This window comes from Scyliorhinus canicula, chromosome 16, assembly GCF_902713615.1.
Source record: "Scyliorhinus canicula chromosome 16, sScyCan1.1, whole genome shotgun sequence".
In the NCBI taxonomy this organism is placed as follows: domain Eukaryota; kingdom Metazoa; phylum Chordata; class Chondrichthyes; order Carcharhiniformes; family Scyliorhinidae; genus Scyliorhinus; species Scyliorhinus canicula.
Window position 1 is genome coordinate 22,113,941 of NC_052161.1, and position 16,153 is coordinate 22,130,093.

The window sequence follows — 16,153 nt, forward strand, 5'->3', positions numbered from 1 at the left end:
GCGTCACTCTGTAAATTTTGAACTTCAGTTATCTCTGGCATGCCCTTTGTCCTTAATGCAGGTACCTGATTTAAAGCCTGATTAGCCCCATTGGGAACAATTAAAGAGGTTGATCAAGCTGCAGCTTTAGCAGCTGAATCAGCATGGGCATTCCCTAATTGAACAGGAGTGTCCCCCTTCGTGTGCACAACACATTTAATAATTGCCAATTCACGGGGAAGCTGAACAGCATCAAGGAGATTTTTAACCCAAATTGCGTTTTGAATGGGAGCCCTCGCAGAGGTGAGGAAGCCTCGTTTTTGCCAGAGGCGGCCAAAATCGTGGGTCACGCCAAAGACATACCTGGAATCGGTGTAAATGTTTGCACTTTTGTCAGTGGCCAAAATACATGCTTGAGTAAGGGCTTTTTGTGTAGTTCGGCTTTTTGTGCAGAGACGGGGGTCTGGAAGGCTGCTGCTTCCCGAACATCAGTGTCCGTAACAACGGCATATCCCGACTGTGGGACTCCAGTGATAGAAATGGAGGAACTGCCAACAACATAAAAAATGAGTTTTGGATGTTCCTGAGGACGATCCGTTAAATCTGGGTGTGGCGCGGTAAGGAAGTGGTTCCTAAGCAAGCAGTCGTACGATGCGTCATTAAGGTTATCGGGGGGCTGATCGAGAAACACAGCAGGATTTAAGGTTGAACAATAATAAAAAGAAAGGTAGGGGTTCTGCAGCAGTGAAACTTCATAACGGTTCAAGCGAGCTCGAGTCAAATGTTGGGTTTGCTGAGACGTTAGGAGAGCCACAATAGAGTGCGACGCGTGCACCTGTACTGGCTGGTGAAGGGTCAGGTTAGAGGCCACCTGTGCTAACAAATGGACAGCCGTAAGAATCTGAGTGCAGAGAGGCAGACCGCAAGCAACAGGATCTAATTTAGTAGAATAGTAGGCTACCGGGCGACGCCGGTCACCCTGCTCGCAGCGCCAAATGTAGAAGTCAATATTTTCCCCGCTTCTGGACTGTGGTAGAAAGATTCAACAACGCTCGTTATGGAAAAATAACAAGACTTTATTTTCAAACAGACTGCATGCAGTTTTGGCTGAAAGTTGACGTCGGAGAGCAGGGAGTGTCACTGCTGATTCCTACTCAAGTCCGCGCTTTCACAGAAAATTAGCTCAGTATTTATACATTATCAGAATCAGGATTACGTGACTACAGCTTGGTCAGGAATTCAATCAGAAGAACAAACATAAGCAATATCATAAAACAGGCGTCACCTTGCTGACCTTTCAGGATTCTTTGTCTCATCACTCAGACCATTATTTTGTCCTTTGATCGAATATTTAAAAGTCGGAGGAGACTTGTTCTGACCTTATCTTGTCGTATTTAGACTGCTTTGGGTTATGACGAGTTAGTCTTATCAAAATATGCGGAGCCCAGGCATTTCGGATCAGCTTGACCTTCTCTGATCGTATTCAGGCTTTAGGTCATGCGAAGTCAGCTTTTCTTACATTGCACCCAGTAGTTGACCAGTTTTCCCATCATGCCATTATTTACTTCGTACTACATCACAACATCTGCTGGTTTCAAAGGCAGGTGATTTTCTGTTCAGAGATGGTCTTAGGGGTTAGGGAGACGCAACCCCCGTATTGGCCTCCATTTTAAAAGGTTGTCCATTCAGTTTTGGCATTACCCAAAAATGGGGACGTTCTTTTTTTCTCTTTTTAATTTTTTTCAATTAAGGAGCAATTTAACATGGCCAATCTACCAACCCTGTACATCTTTGGGTTGTGAAGGTGAGGGGAGGTGGCGGCATAGTGGTATTGTCACTGGACTAGTAAACCATAAACCCAGGACTAATGCTCTAGGGCAGGTATTGTCAAACTCGGGGCCGCGACCCGCAGATGGGTCGCAGGCGGGTGTCGGGAGGGTCACAGAGCCGTCCGTCGTGGCGCTCCCGATTGCGCAAATCTGCGCGCAACAGCTGCGAGCGGCCTTAAAAATGACCAGATGAACAGATTTTTAAAATTCGGCCGCACTGCACATGCGTGCCCGATCATCGGTGCGCATGCACAGTGAGGCCGCATTTGTTTTTATATGGTCACAGCCTTTTTTTTTCAAGTTCGGTGGGCCAAAGAGACCAAAGGACAAAGGGACCATTGGGGCCAAAGGAACCCAAAACTATTTCCTCCATTTTTGTCAGCAACAAACAAGGTAAGAGAAAATGGTGGGTCGCGCAGGTCGGCCGGCGTGGGTCACAAAAGTCGGCCGGCGTGGGTCGCAAAGGACGGCCGGCGTGGCTCGTGAAGGTTGGCCAGCGTGGGTCAAGAAGGTCAGCCGGGTTGGGTCCCGAAGGTTGGCCGGTTGGTAAAAATGGGTCCTTGGAAAAAAAGTTTGAAAAACATTGTTCCAGGGACCCAGGTTTGAATCCCGCCACTGCAGATGCTGAAATTTGAATTCAATAAAAATCTGGAATTAAAAGTCTAATGATGACTGATGTGTTGGGTAAGCTGGGTCTGCGAGGACTGAGTTTACTGCAGAAGTGAGAGAGTCAGGCTTCCAACACTTGAAGAAATGGAACTCTATTTTATTGAACTCTTAACTTTCTTACATACTTAAACTGTGGGTTGACACTATACTGAGTTGACTGGAGGCCTGAGGCGAACCTGACCAGACTATCTTACTACCACATGGTGTATGTTCTAGTTGTTGCTCACAGGCTCTGGCTGTCTCAGAGGCTTGCACCCGCTTCGCATTGTGGGGACCTTGCCACGCCGTCTCTGCCGCCTTGATATGGGAGTACCGGTTATTAGCGTGCTCATGTAGGATGCAGGTCTCGATGGCGATGGTAAGGGTGAGTTGCTTAACTTTGAGGAACTGCTGGCGAAGGGGATCGGAGTGGAGCCCGAAAACGATCTGGTCGCGGATCATGGAGTCGGAAGTGGAGCTGTAGTTGCAGGACTACGCGTGGATATGGAGATGGGTTAAGAAGGACTGAAAAAGTTCTTCCTTACCCTGAAGCCTCTGCTGGAACACATAGCGTTCAAAGCTCTCGTTGACTTCGATGTCACAGTGGCTGTCGAACTGCAGCAGGACAGTTTTAAACTTTGTCTTGTCCTCGCCTTCAGCAAAGGTGAGGGAGTTAAAGATGTGGATAGCATGGTCCCCGGCTGTAGAGAGGAAGAGAGCAATCTTCCTGGCATCGATGCTGCTTCGAGGTCGGTAGCTTCAAGATACAGCTGAAACTTCTGCTTGAAAATCTTCCAGTTTGCACTGAGGTTGCCGGCGATGCGGAGCGGCGGGGGAGGGCGGACGCTGTCCATGTTACCGGATGGCTGATAGCTGGTCAAAGGCAGACTATCTCAAGGTAGGTCCGTCAAACTCGAACATGACTCACTGGTACCATGATGTGTTGGGTAAGTTGGGTCTGCGAGGACTGCGTTTACTGCAGAAGTGAGAGAGTCAGGCTTCCAATACTTGAAGAAATGCAACTCTATTTTATTGAACTCTTAACTATCATACATACTTTAACTGTGGGTTGACACTATACTGAGTTGACTGGAGGCCTGAGGCTAACCTGACCAGACTATCTTACTACCACATGGTGTATGTTCTAGTTGTTGCTCATGGGCTCTGGCTGTCTCAGAGGCTGGATCCCAAGACAGCGGGAAAACTAGTGCCCTCTGGCTTCATAGTGGTCGTGTCCTGTCTGGTGATTGGCTGCTGTGTTCTGTGTGTTCATTGGTCATCCTGTGTGTCAATCAATGCCTGTCTGCACACCATCATATACCTGGATGTATATTATGACAATGACCATCTGGGCAGCACGGTAGCACAGTTGCTTCACAGCTCCAGAGTCCCAGGTTTGATTTCTGGCTTGGGTCACTGTGTGGAGCCTTCACGTTCTCCCCGTGTCTGCGTGAACTTCCTCCAGGTGCTCTGGTTTCCTCCCACAGTTCAAAGATGTGCAGGTTAGGTGGATTGGCCATGCTAAATTGCCCTTACTGTCCAAAAAGGTTAGGTGGGGTTACTGGGGTAGGGTGGAAGTGTGGGCTTAGGTACGGTACTCTTGCTAGGATTCGGTGCAGACTCGATAGGCCGAATGGCCTCCTTCAGTACTGTAAATTCTATGATTCTATGAGACCCAAGCAGACACAGGGAGAATGTGCAAACTCCACACGGACAGTGACCTGGGGCCGGGATCTACCCAGGTCCTTGGTGCTGTGAGGCAGCAGTGCTAACCACTGCACCAAGACTGGAAGCACATTCAAATTCAATTCTTCATCATAATGAATTGCTTTAGTTTCATTGTGATCGTTGTTCTTTTCTTCCACACAGTGAATTTTCTTAGTTGAATTGGTTTCGTTTTTACTTTTGAATAAGTTCTGTATCTTCCTTTGAGCATTCTTCACTGGACAGGCCGTTTTATTCTAGCAAGCTCTTGCTGTATGGCCAGTTCTATCACAACTTTTACATTGGCTGTTCTTACTCCAGCAATCAGCCTGTGAATGGTCCATTTTTGTACAGCGATGACATGCCTGGTGCTGGGTAGACCACTGGGTGTCAGCCAGTTTATGGATCCGTGCTTGCCTTGAACTGATAAGCCTCCTTAGCTGTCAGCTCCATTGAAACAGCAATATCTAATGGTGTCTTCAGACTTAGATTTTGTTTCATTAATAGTCTTCTTTGGATGGTCTCATTTTTCAAACACACACTGAACGATCTCAATTGGGGTTGTCCAACGATTTGCCAAATTTGCAAAACTTTGCAAGTTACTTGAGGGTTGCAGCGAACTGTGCAATATTTTCCCCTTTGAACTGATTCCTTTGATGAAAACAAAACCTCTCCGCAATAATCAACGGCTTTGGTGAATAACGATCTTCCAATATTTTAACTAATTCTTGATGCGTCTTATCCCCTGGTTTCCATGGCTGAACTAAGCTTCCTGAAAGTTACATAAATTAATAAATTGAAAGTTTTGCTAGCAATTATATTTAGGAATGCAGGGTCCTTAATGTCTTCCAAAATTTTATTGGCAATAATGGAGTCTCTCGGAATATGATTTCCAGTGCTCTGAGTCCTCATCAAAAGAGCCCATCGTGCCAAAATCTTGCACCATTTTTCGTGGTTGGAATGCTCTCCCTCTTTGCTTAATTCTGTGGTCTCATTCATTCAAGATGGATTAGCAATTTTTAATAGCATTAAAGTTCATCAGCTTTAACTTGCAACAGTTTAACTTGTATGAAAGTTATTCCCTGCTCTACCTCTGTGCCCTGCTATACTGCATGTGGCAAACCATGCAGCCTGATCCTTGGATTGCCGGTTTTAAATTGGTACGGGCCCTTGCTTTGAATTTCTGCCTCAAAAGCTTACTGTTCCGATGTCTGCGATTTTGACCTTCTGTCAATCTGCTTAACTTTTTTTTTTTATAAATGTTTTTATTCAGTTTTCATATTTTATATTGAACAAATTACAAATTGTTAGGAGAGAAAAAAAAAACAAACACGCAAAAATTAACATACATATTTACAGGTAAGCATCTTCGTAGTAGTAACTGCGCCCCCCCCCCCCCCCCCCCTCAACATGTTTATTTAGTTTGGTTTTGGGCCTTAGCTAGCCATCGAACCCCCGTAACGAACCTGTAGCCCCCCCCCCCCTCCCGCTACCTTCCCCCGACTATTCTTCCTCTTGTACATTGGCCACAAATCGGTCCCGGAACAGTTGCATGAATGGCTCCCACGTTCTGTGGAAGCCGTCGTCCGACCCTCGGATGGCAAATTTGATTTTCTCCATTTGGAGAGATTCCGAGAGGTCGGACAGCCAGTCCGCAGCTCTGGGCGGTGCTGCTGACCGCCAGCCAAACAGGATTCTACGGCGGGCGATCAGGGAGGCAAAGGCAAGGGCGTCCGCCCTCCTCCCCAGGAATATATCTGGCTGTTCTGAAACCCCGAAGACCGCCACTATCGGGCATGGCTCCACCCTCACTCCCACCACTTTGGACATAACCTCGAAGAAGGCTGTCCAGTACTCCACGAGTCTGGGGCAAGACCAGAACATGTGGGTGTGGTTGGCCGGGCCTCTTTGGCACCGTTCACATCTGTCTTCCACCTCCGGGAAGAACCTACTCATACGGGTTCTTGTTAAGTGGGCTCTATGTACCACTTTTAGTTGCGTCAGGCTGAGCCTTGCGCACGTGGAGGTGGAGTTGACCCTATGCAGTGCTTCGCTCCAGAGTCCCCACCCTATCTCCATCCCCAGGTCGTCCTCCCATTTCCTCCTTGTTGCGTCCAGTACGGTGTCGTCCCTATCTACCAGTCGGTCATACATGTCACTACAGTTCCCTTTCTCTAGGATACTTGCGTCCAGTAGGTCTTCCAGTAGTGTCTGTCGTGGCGGTTGTGGGTACGTCCTTGTCTCCTTTCGTAGGAAGTTTTTGAGCTGCAGGTACCGTAGCTCGTTCCCCCCAGCTAGCTGAAATTTCTCTGTCAGTTCGTCCAGTGTTGCGATCCTGTCGTCCGTGTATAGGTCCCTGACTGTCAGTGTCCCCCCGTCCTGCCTCCACCTTTTGAAGGTGGCGTCAGTCAGTGCTGGTGTGAACCTATGGTTGTTGCAGATGGGAGCCCTGTTCGACATTTTGGTCAGGCCAAGTTGCTGCCGCAGTTGGTTCCAGGATTGGAGGGTGGCTGTCACCACTGGGCTGCTGGAGTGTTTTTTGGGTGGGGATGGGAGTGCTGCCGTGGCGAGGGCCCGGAGGGAGGTTCCCATGCAGGAGGCCTCCTCCGCACGCACCCACTCAGCTTCTGGCTCCTGGATCCATCCCCTTACTCGCTCGGCTGTTGCTGCCCAGTGGTAGAATTGTAGATTCGGGAGGGCTAACCCTCCCCTGGTTTTTGGTTTTTGTAAGACCTTCTTTGGGATCCTAGCATTTTTACCCCCCATACGACGCCATGATGAGTTTGTCCAGCGCTTTGAAAAAGGCCTTGGGGATGTAGATCGGAATGGATCTAAACAGGAAGAGGAACCTGGGCAGTACGTTCATTTTGATCGTCTGAACTCTCCCCGCGAGGGAGAGCGGGAGTGTGTTCCATCTTTGCAGGTCCTTTTTAACTTCCTCCGTCAGGCTGGTGAGGTTCCATTTGTGGATCCCTTTCCAGTCATGGGCTATTTGGATCCCCAGGTAGCGGAATTTATGTCGGGCTTGTTTGAACGGCAGCCCCTTTAGTGCTGCCCCCCCCCCCCCCCTTGCGGGTGTACTGGGAAGATCTCACTTTTGCTCATGTTGAGTTTGTAGCCCGAGAAGGCTCCAAACTCTTTCAGGAGCGCGATGATTCCGTCCATGCTGCTTTGTGGGTCCGAGATATAGAGGAGCAGATCATCCGCATAGAGTGAGACTCTGTGCTCTCTACCTCCCCTTCGGATCCCCCTCCAATTTTTTGCTGCCCTGAGCGCGATTGCTAGCGGTTTAATTGCTAGTGCGAACAGCAGCGGGGACAGTGGGCATCCTTGTCTGGTGCCCCTGTGCAGCTGGAAGTATTGGGAGTTGGTATTGTTGGTCAATCTGCTTAACTGATTGATCTGTTGAAGCTATCAATCCACTGAAGCTGCTCCACTCCGACGGTTTTAATGTTGTTTCAATGGAGCTGACAGCTGAAGAAGCTTCTCAGCTCAAGGCAAGCACGTGGATCTATAAACTGGCTGTCGCCCAGAGGACTACCCAGCAACAGGCATGTCATCACTAATGGAGGGCTGGTTTAGCTCAGACAACTCAGACAGTGGGCTGGACAGCTAGTTTGTGATGCAGAACAAGGCCACCAGTGCGGGTTCAATTCCCGTACCAGCTTATCCGAACAGGTGCCGACTAGGGGCTTTTCACAGTAACTTCATACTTGTGACAATAAAAGGCTATTATTATTATTTCTTGAAAAATATCGATTTTTTTTCTTCTAACCCGTTCCTCGTTGCCAGTTTTTTTTGTAAACTGTTGTATCTTTAGGCTAACAGTACAAAGGAAACTGGATTGCAGATCCATGTGGGTTTAATGCAAGATCAACAGGGGTTTATTGAATAAGTCTTCACTGTATAAGGTTTGGCACTCGATTCCCTAAAAGCCGCGAAGTAGGCAATGACATGGCACATGTCATTTGACTCGGTTCTCAAAGAGACATTGCAGGTAACTACAATAACCCACATATATGACAATATTCAGACAATGAATGATATGGACAGACTAGATAGGAAGTCATTGTTCTCTCTTGTGAAAGGATTGAGAGTGAGAGGACAAAGATATAATGGAATTGGTGAAATAAGCAAAAGCGATATGAGAAAAAATGTTTTCATGCAACGTGCGGTTCGGGTCTGGAATACAGTGCCTGAGTGTACAGTTGAGGCAGGTTCAATTGAAACATTCAGAAACAAATTAGACTGTTACTTGAAAAGAAAGAATGTGCTGGTTTACAGGGAGAAGGCAGGAGAATGGCACTAAGGGAATTCCTCAATCAGAGAGTCAATACAGACACGATGAGCCAAATGAGCTGTAACAGTTCTTGATTGTGTCATTCTGTGACTCTTGATGGAAAGTGTTGAAGAGCAACACACCCATGCAGTCAAGGCACCAGAGCTGCATCTTCAGAACATTGAACATAGAACATACAGTGCAGAAGGAGGCCATTCGGCCCATCGGGTCTGCACCGACCCACTTAAGCCCTCACTTCCACCCTATTCCCGTAACCCAATAACCTCTCCTAACCTTTTTGGTCACTAAGGGCAATTTATCATGGCCAATCCACCTAACCTGCATGTCTTTGGACTGTGGGAGGAAACCGGAGCACCCGGAGGAAACCCATGCAGACATGGGGAGAACGTGCAGACTCCGCACAGTGACCCAGCTGGGAATCAAACCTGGGACCCTGGCGCTCTGAAGTCACAGTGCTATCCACTTCTGAGTTTTACTGACAATGTACCCAAGAAACCTGCTAGGCCTGAAGTAATTCTCAAGAAGGGCGCACAAGTCAGAAATCCCTTGCCCTGATAGGTGCAGACTCCATATGAACTGTAGTTCTGCCATCTCTAGAAAGCCTATTCAGCTGTGATGCAGCTTACAGTGAGCTTGGCCGGGATTTTCCGTTCCCATGCGCTGGGCATGTTCGATGATTGGAGAGGAAAATATGATGAGCACGCGGCCGAGAGCAAAGAAGTTCTCTTTTTTCTCCCACGTTCATAAGGTTTATTCCCGCATAGACTTCTTTGACTTGAGCAGGGCGTTAATCCCAAAGGTAGCGGGGACAGAATACTCAGCAATCACAGTCTTGGACCATGCCCCGCACTGGGTGGACCTGCGGCTTAGTGAGGAGAGAGGGCAGCGCCCACTCTGGAGACTGGATGTGGGGCTGCTGGTGGATGAAGAGGTTTGCGGGCGGATTAGCAGGAACATCCAGGATTACCTGGAAACAAACGACACGGGTGAGGTAGCAGCGGCACTGGCCTGGGAGGCTCTGAAGGCAGTTAGATATAGAATAGAACAGTACAGCACAGAACAGGCCCTTCGGCCCTCGATGTTGTGCCGAGCAATGATCACCCTACTCAAACCCACGTATCCACCCTATACCCGTAACACAACAACCCCCCCTTAACCTTACTTTTTAAGGACACTACGGGCAATTTAGCATGGCCAATCCACCTAACCCGCACATCTTTGGACTGTGGGAGGAAACCGGAGCACCCGGAGGAAACCCACGCACACACGGGGAGGACGTGCAGACTCCACACAGACAGTGACCCAGCTGGGAATCGAACCTGGGATCCTGGAGCTGTGAAGCATTTATGCTAACCACCATGCTACCGTGCTGCCCACTCTACGGAAAACCAAGTTGTCGGAGGGGAGCTCATCTCAATTCGATCCAATAGGGAAAAGAGAGAAAGAGTGGAGAGGGAGAGACTGGTGGAGGAGATACTCCGAGTGGACAGGAGATACGTGGAGGCTCCCGAGGCGGGGCTACTGAGGGACCGGCGGAGTCTGCAGGCGGAGTTTGAACTGCTGACCACAGGAAAAGCAGTAGCATTGTCAGCCGCCCATCTTTATAAACTGCAGATTATGTTCAACCTATCCTCACTGACATAAATGGGGGTCCAATCTCCGAAAGTCTAAAATTTAAAATCATTGGCCGGGATTCTCCCCTACCCGGCGGGGCGGGGGGTCCCAGCGTGTCGGAGTGGCGTGAACCACTCCGGCGTTGGGCCGCCCCAAAGATGCGGAATTCTCCGCACCTTTGGGGGCCAAGCCCTCACATTGAGGGGCTAGGCCCACGCCGGAGTGGTTCCCACTCCGCCGGCTGGCGTGAACGGCCTTTGGCTCCACGCCAGCCGGGGCCAAAAGGACTTCGCCGGCCAGCGTAAGTCCGCGCATGCGCCGGAGCGTCAGCGGCTGCTGACGTCATACCGCCGCATGAGCAGGGGAGGGGGTCTCTTCCGCCTCCACCATGGTGAAGGCCATGGCGGAGGCGGAAGAAAAAGAGTTCCCCCACGGCACAGGCCCACCCGCCGGTGGGCCCCGATCGCAGGCTAGGCCACCGTGGGGGCATATCCCGGGGTCAGATCAGCCCCCCCCCCCCCCCCCCCCCCCAAGGCCGGTCAGGTAGGTGGTTTAAACCACGCCGGCGGGAGTGGCCTGTCAACGGCGGGACTTCGGCCCACCGCGGGCCGGAGAATCGCCGCGAGGGGCCCGCCGACCGGCGCGGGGGGTCCGCCGAACACGCGCCGCAATTCCCGCCCCCGCAGAATCTCGGAGGGTGGAGATTTCGGGGTGGGATTGACGCTGGCCCCAGGCAATTCTCCGACCCCCCGGGGGTCGGGGAATTCCGCCCATTATCCTCATTTTCAAATCCCTTCAAGGACTCATCCCTATTTTTGTAACTTCCTCCACCCTTACAATCCACCTCCCTAAACGCTTCATCCACCTTCTGTACTCGTCATTCTTTTCAACCCACTGTTGTCAGCCAAGTCTTCAGCTACCTATCTCTTTTGTCTGGTCACTACTCATTGTTATGTATTGTTCCCTATACCCTGAAGGGCTTTGGGGAATGTTACGCTATGTTAAACTGACTTTACAAAAGTGTTGTTTTGTAGCAGGTTGCTATTTTCTGGACTGAATCAAAATCTTTGAACCAGATTGTACACTAGTTCACATTAAATATTCACACTGATTTTAACCTACTTAAATTTATACAGTTTGGTAATCTTTCAACTGTATTTTGAAATTAATGATCATCTTTCAAGCTCACATAAATGACAGTAACTAACCTCCTTCCGAAGGGGGTCTATCAGACCAATGATTGATGGATACTTTTCTACTAGGCTTGTATACAGTTCGATCATTTCATCAGGATGTTTTAATACTCCAATTAGAATTTCATATTTCTCCTTCTCCTAGAAGACATAAAGAAAAATGTCCAATCATTACCCAATTTTGGTATGTTAACAAGAGATGTTAAAGATGATGGCACACAAATATATTTGGCAAGGAAAGAGAATTTGGCATAGCCATGTATCTCACCATGTTTCTCACGATAAAACATTGGCCGGGATTCTCCGCCCCGTGATGCTGGAATCGTGATCAGGCGGAGAATTGGGCAACCGGTCGAAATAGAGATTTGCGCCAGAAGCTGAATCGACAACTATGCTCCGGCCCTCTGTGGTGGAATTGGGGTTCGCGCTCGTGCCCCTGCAGGAGGATGCAAATGGATGCAAATGGATCCTAATCACCCATTTGCATCCATTTAGCAGCCACCAGAATCTCCCGGCCCCCTTGATTCTATGGTCCGCTGGACCAGAAATCACATGGGCAGGATTCGCAACAAGTATTACCAAACGTGCATGTTATAACCCATATGGGGACCTATGGGGACGGGCCAATTAGTCTCTCCCTGAGCCTTCTAGAATACAAGCTTCCCCGCTGAGGGACGGGGGCCCAATAGCAAAGTAATGGACTCTATCAAAAAAGCCGGCCCAAATGGGAGCTGAACAGAGTAGTCCCAGCTGGGACCTGGAGTGTATTGTGTATATAGTTTACTTTGCAATAAAATAAGTTTCTTTATGCCTCTTGTTTTACACTCCTCAGTCGTAACAAAATTGACGATGAGGGTAAAGGTGGAGCTATAGTTAGTGCTGCTAACTGTTGGAAGCATGGTCATCTTCTATCATACTACTAGAATAAGGTTTGCACTGTCTTCACAATGCCGCTTTTTGGAAGACTTGATGTGTTCGATGCAAGCGTGAAAGATTGGTCGAAGTGGCTAGAAGTCCACAGAATGTCATCCCTGACTTTGAAGTGCTGAGGTGGAAACTGACAGCACTTAACTCTCTTTGAAGTGGTTGATGTCTGTAAACATTGTGGTTACAGCACTTAGAGTTACTCATCCATGAAGGAAGATGAATGAAGCAAGACTAACACGTGTGTATATGGAAACTGCCAATCACCAGGAGAAATGAATAAATGGCTTGCAGCTAAAGGATCTGAGCGGTTTAAACACAAGTCAGTGCTTTTCTCTTTCCAGGAATGGAGATGTAGGGCGGGATTCTCCCCTACCCGACGGGGCGGGAGGTCCCGGTGGGACGGAGTGACCTAAACCACTCCGGCGTCGGCACCTTCAGGAGCTGGGCCGGTCCCGGAGTGGTTTGCGCCCCGCCAGCTGGTGGGAAAAGGGCTTTGCACCACGCCAACCGGCGCCGAAGGGCCTCTGCCGGCCGGCGCGAGTCGGCGCATGCGCGGGAGCACCAGCATGTGCTGGCATCATCCCCGCGCATGCCCAGAGGCTTTGCTTCCGTACCGGGAATGGCGGATGACCACAGCCTCCGGTGCGGAAGGATACAGTGCCCCCATGGCACAGGACCGCCCGCGGATCAGTGGGCCCCGATCGCGGGCCAGGCCACCGTCGGGGTACCTCCCAGGGCCATATCCCTCTGCGCCCTCCAAGAACCCCGGAAGCCACCCACGCCGCCAGTAAGGGACCTACTCTAATTTACGCCGGCGGGGCTGGCAAAGAATGGGTGGGACTTGGGCCCATCGCGGGCCTGAGGATTCGTGAAGCCCCGGGGCCCATTGAGTTGCGCCGGTCCCCGCCATTCTCTGAGGTGGGCAACGTGACTCACACCGGGCCAATTTTTTGGAGGGGGTGGGAGAATTTGGAGGACAGCGGGGGCGGGATTCACGCCCCCCAGTGATTCTCTGACCTGGCGGGGATTGGAGACTCCCACCCATGGTGTTTCCTCTGTCTGATCCAGCAGGTGTATACCCAGGTGAGTGTTACAACAGTGATTTATTTCACTGCCCCTGGCTGAACTGTTCTCCAGAGAGGGGTCTCTTTTCTGGGAGGGGGGGGGGGGGGTCTGTTAGGTCCCTTTATTTAGGGGTTCTCTGGAGGGTCCCTTTTGTTAGGGTGTATCTGGAGGGTCCCTTTAGTTAGGAGATCTCTGGAGGGGGTCCCTTTAATTACGAAGTCTCGGGGAGGCTCCCTTTAGTTAGGGGGTCTCTGGGGGTCCATTAAGTTCGGAGGTTTCTGTGGGGGCCCCCTTATTCAGGCAGTCTCAGGGGCATCCCCCTATTCGGGGCTTCCTGTGGAGGACCCCCCATTTGGGACGGGGTCTCTGTGGGGCGTTCCCCTATTCAGGGGGGTCTCTGTGGGAAGTCACCCTATTCAGGGTGTACTTGGAGGGTCTCCCTTTCAGCAGTCTCTTGGAAGTGTGCCAGTCAGGTCACCCCCATACTTGGGGGAAGCAGGGACCCAGAAAATCTGGGGGTGGAAGGCTTATTTGCGATGCGGGTGGGATGCGGGGGGGAGACAGCCACTGGACCACGCTGTCAGGTCTCCCGTTCAAAATGGCGGCCCGATAGCGGGAATTCCTCTGGAATCCCTGGTATTTCTCTCCATGCATAAATTGACATGGCAAAGGATATTGAATGGAATTGCTTCGTGATTTGCACGTGGGAGAAAGTAGTCTCCCAAATGGAGAATCTTGCCCACTGTCTCTTCCATGTTTTCTACTTATTGTCAAGCCCTCACAAATTTCAAGGCTCAGAGTGCCTTGAACATGCATCATACATTTGAAAACTTTGTAGCATTCATATCTTCTAAAATTTTCAATGATGCCTCAATTCACTATGAAATAAACTAGCTGTATAATGTATCATCTCTTACGCTAAATCCAGTGTGCAGGGTCTACACTGTCATTATGAATGTGCTCTTGGAGAACTATGACTGCCTCTGGAAACTTTTCTGGGCTATGATAGGTCTGCATATCTCCCTTTGGTGAATCCTCTCATAAGATAGGTTATAAGTCGTATCTTAAATGAGGCGAGGATGAGAAATACAGAGAGGGAATTCCAGAAACAAGGAGGGTGGGGCCACTGAGTGATTGTACACGAGGATCAACATTAGAACATAGAACTGGACAGCACAGTACAGGCCCTTCGGCCCACGATGTTGTGCCGAACTAGTCTGAAACTATGAGCAAATCAACCTACTCCCAATCATTCTAGTGCACTCCATATGCCTATCCAATAACCGCTTGAAAGTTCCTAAAGTATCCGACTCCACTACCATAGCTGGGAGTGCGTTCCATGCCCCAAGCACTTTCTGAGTAAAGAACCTACCTCTGACATCCCTCCTATATCTTCCACCATGAACCTTATAGTTATGCCCCCTAGTAACAGCTACATCCACCCAAGGAAAAAGTCGCTGAACGTCCACTCTATCTATCCCTCTCAACATCTTATACGCCTCAATTAAGTCACCACTCATCCTCCTTCACTCCAATGAGTAAAGGCCTAGCTCCCTCAACTTTTCCTCATAAGACCTACCCTCCAATCCAGGCAGCATTCCTGTAAATCTCCTTTGCACCCTTTCCAATGCTTCCGCATCCTTCCTATAATGAGGTGACCAGAACTGCACACAATACTCCAAATGTGGTCTAACCAAGGTCTTGTACAGTTGCAGCATAACCTCACGGCTCTTAAACTCAATCCCCCTATTAATAAATGCTGACACACTATAGGCTTTCTTCACGGCTCTATCCACTTGGGTGGCAACTTTCAGAGATCTATGGACATGAACTCCAAGATTCTCTGCTCCTGCCGTTAACCCTGTAATCCGCATTCAAATTTGTCCGACCAAAATGAATCACCTCACACTTATCAGGGTTAAACTCCATCTGCCACTTTTCAGCTCAGCTCTGTATCCTATCAATGTCTCTTTGCAGCCTACAACAGCCCTCCACATTATCCACTACTCCACCAATCTTGGTGTCATCAGCAAGTTTACTTACCCAACCTTCAACTCCATCATCCAAGTCATTGATAAAAATCACAAACAGGAGAGGACCCAGAACTGATCCCTGTGGTACACCGCTGGTGACTGGGCTCCAGGATGAAAATTTACCATCTACCACCATCCTCTGTCTTCTATGTGATAGCCAGTTACTGATCCAATCGGCCAAATTTCCCTCTATGCTATGCCTCCTTACTTTTGGGGACCATGGTGCACCTTATCAAACGCCCTACTAAAATCCATGTATACGACATCGACTGCTCTACCTTCATCTATGTATTTAGTTACCTCCTCAAAGAATACAATCAAACTTGTGAGGCAAGATTTACCCCTCACAAATCCGTGCTGACTATCCTGGATTAAGCTGTATCTTTCCAAATGATCATAAATCCTATCCCTCAGGACCCTTTCCAATAATTTACCTATGACCGAAGTGAGACTAACCGGCCTATAATTCCTAGGGTTATACCTATTCCCTTTCTTGAACTGCAGTCCCAATTAACATAAGAACATAAGAACATAAGAACTAGGAGCAGGAGTAGGCCATCTGGCCCCTCGAGCCTGCTCCGCCATTCAATTAGATCATGGCTGATCTTTTGTGGACTCAGCTCCACTTTCCGGCCCGAACACCATAACCCTTAATCCCTTTATTCTTCAAAAAACTATCTATCTTTACCTTAAAAACATGTAATGAAGGAGCCTCAACTGCTTCACTGGGCAAGAAATTCCATAGATTCACAACCCTTTGGGTGAAGAAGTTCCTCCTAAACTCAGTCCTAAATCTACTTCCCCTTATTTTGAGGCTATGCCCCCTAGTTCTGCTGTCACCCGCCAGTGGAAACAACCTGC

At 49.3% G+C, this 16,153-nt stretch overlaps 1 protein-coding gene across 2 annotated transcripts in view; it reads right to left on the reverse strand.

Annotated features, from left to right (window-relative positions):
- The window catches only part of eno4 (enolase 4), a 112,066-nt gene that overhangs the window by 12,454 nt on the left and 83,459 nt on the right, over nucleotides 1-16,153 (reverse strand). For both annotated transcript variants that reach the window (XM_038773716.1, XM_038773717.1), the window contains one exon: nucleotides 11,283-11,408. In XM_038773716.1, coding sequence (XP_038629644.1) covers nucleotides 11,283-11,408 — 126 coding nt within the window. The remainder of the gene's footprint in view (nucleotides 1-11,282; nucleotides 11,409-16,153) is intronic.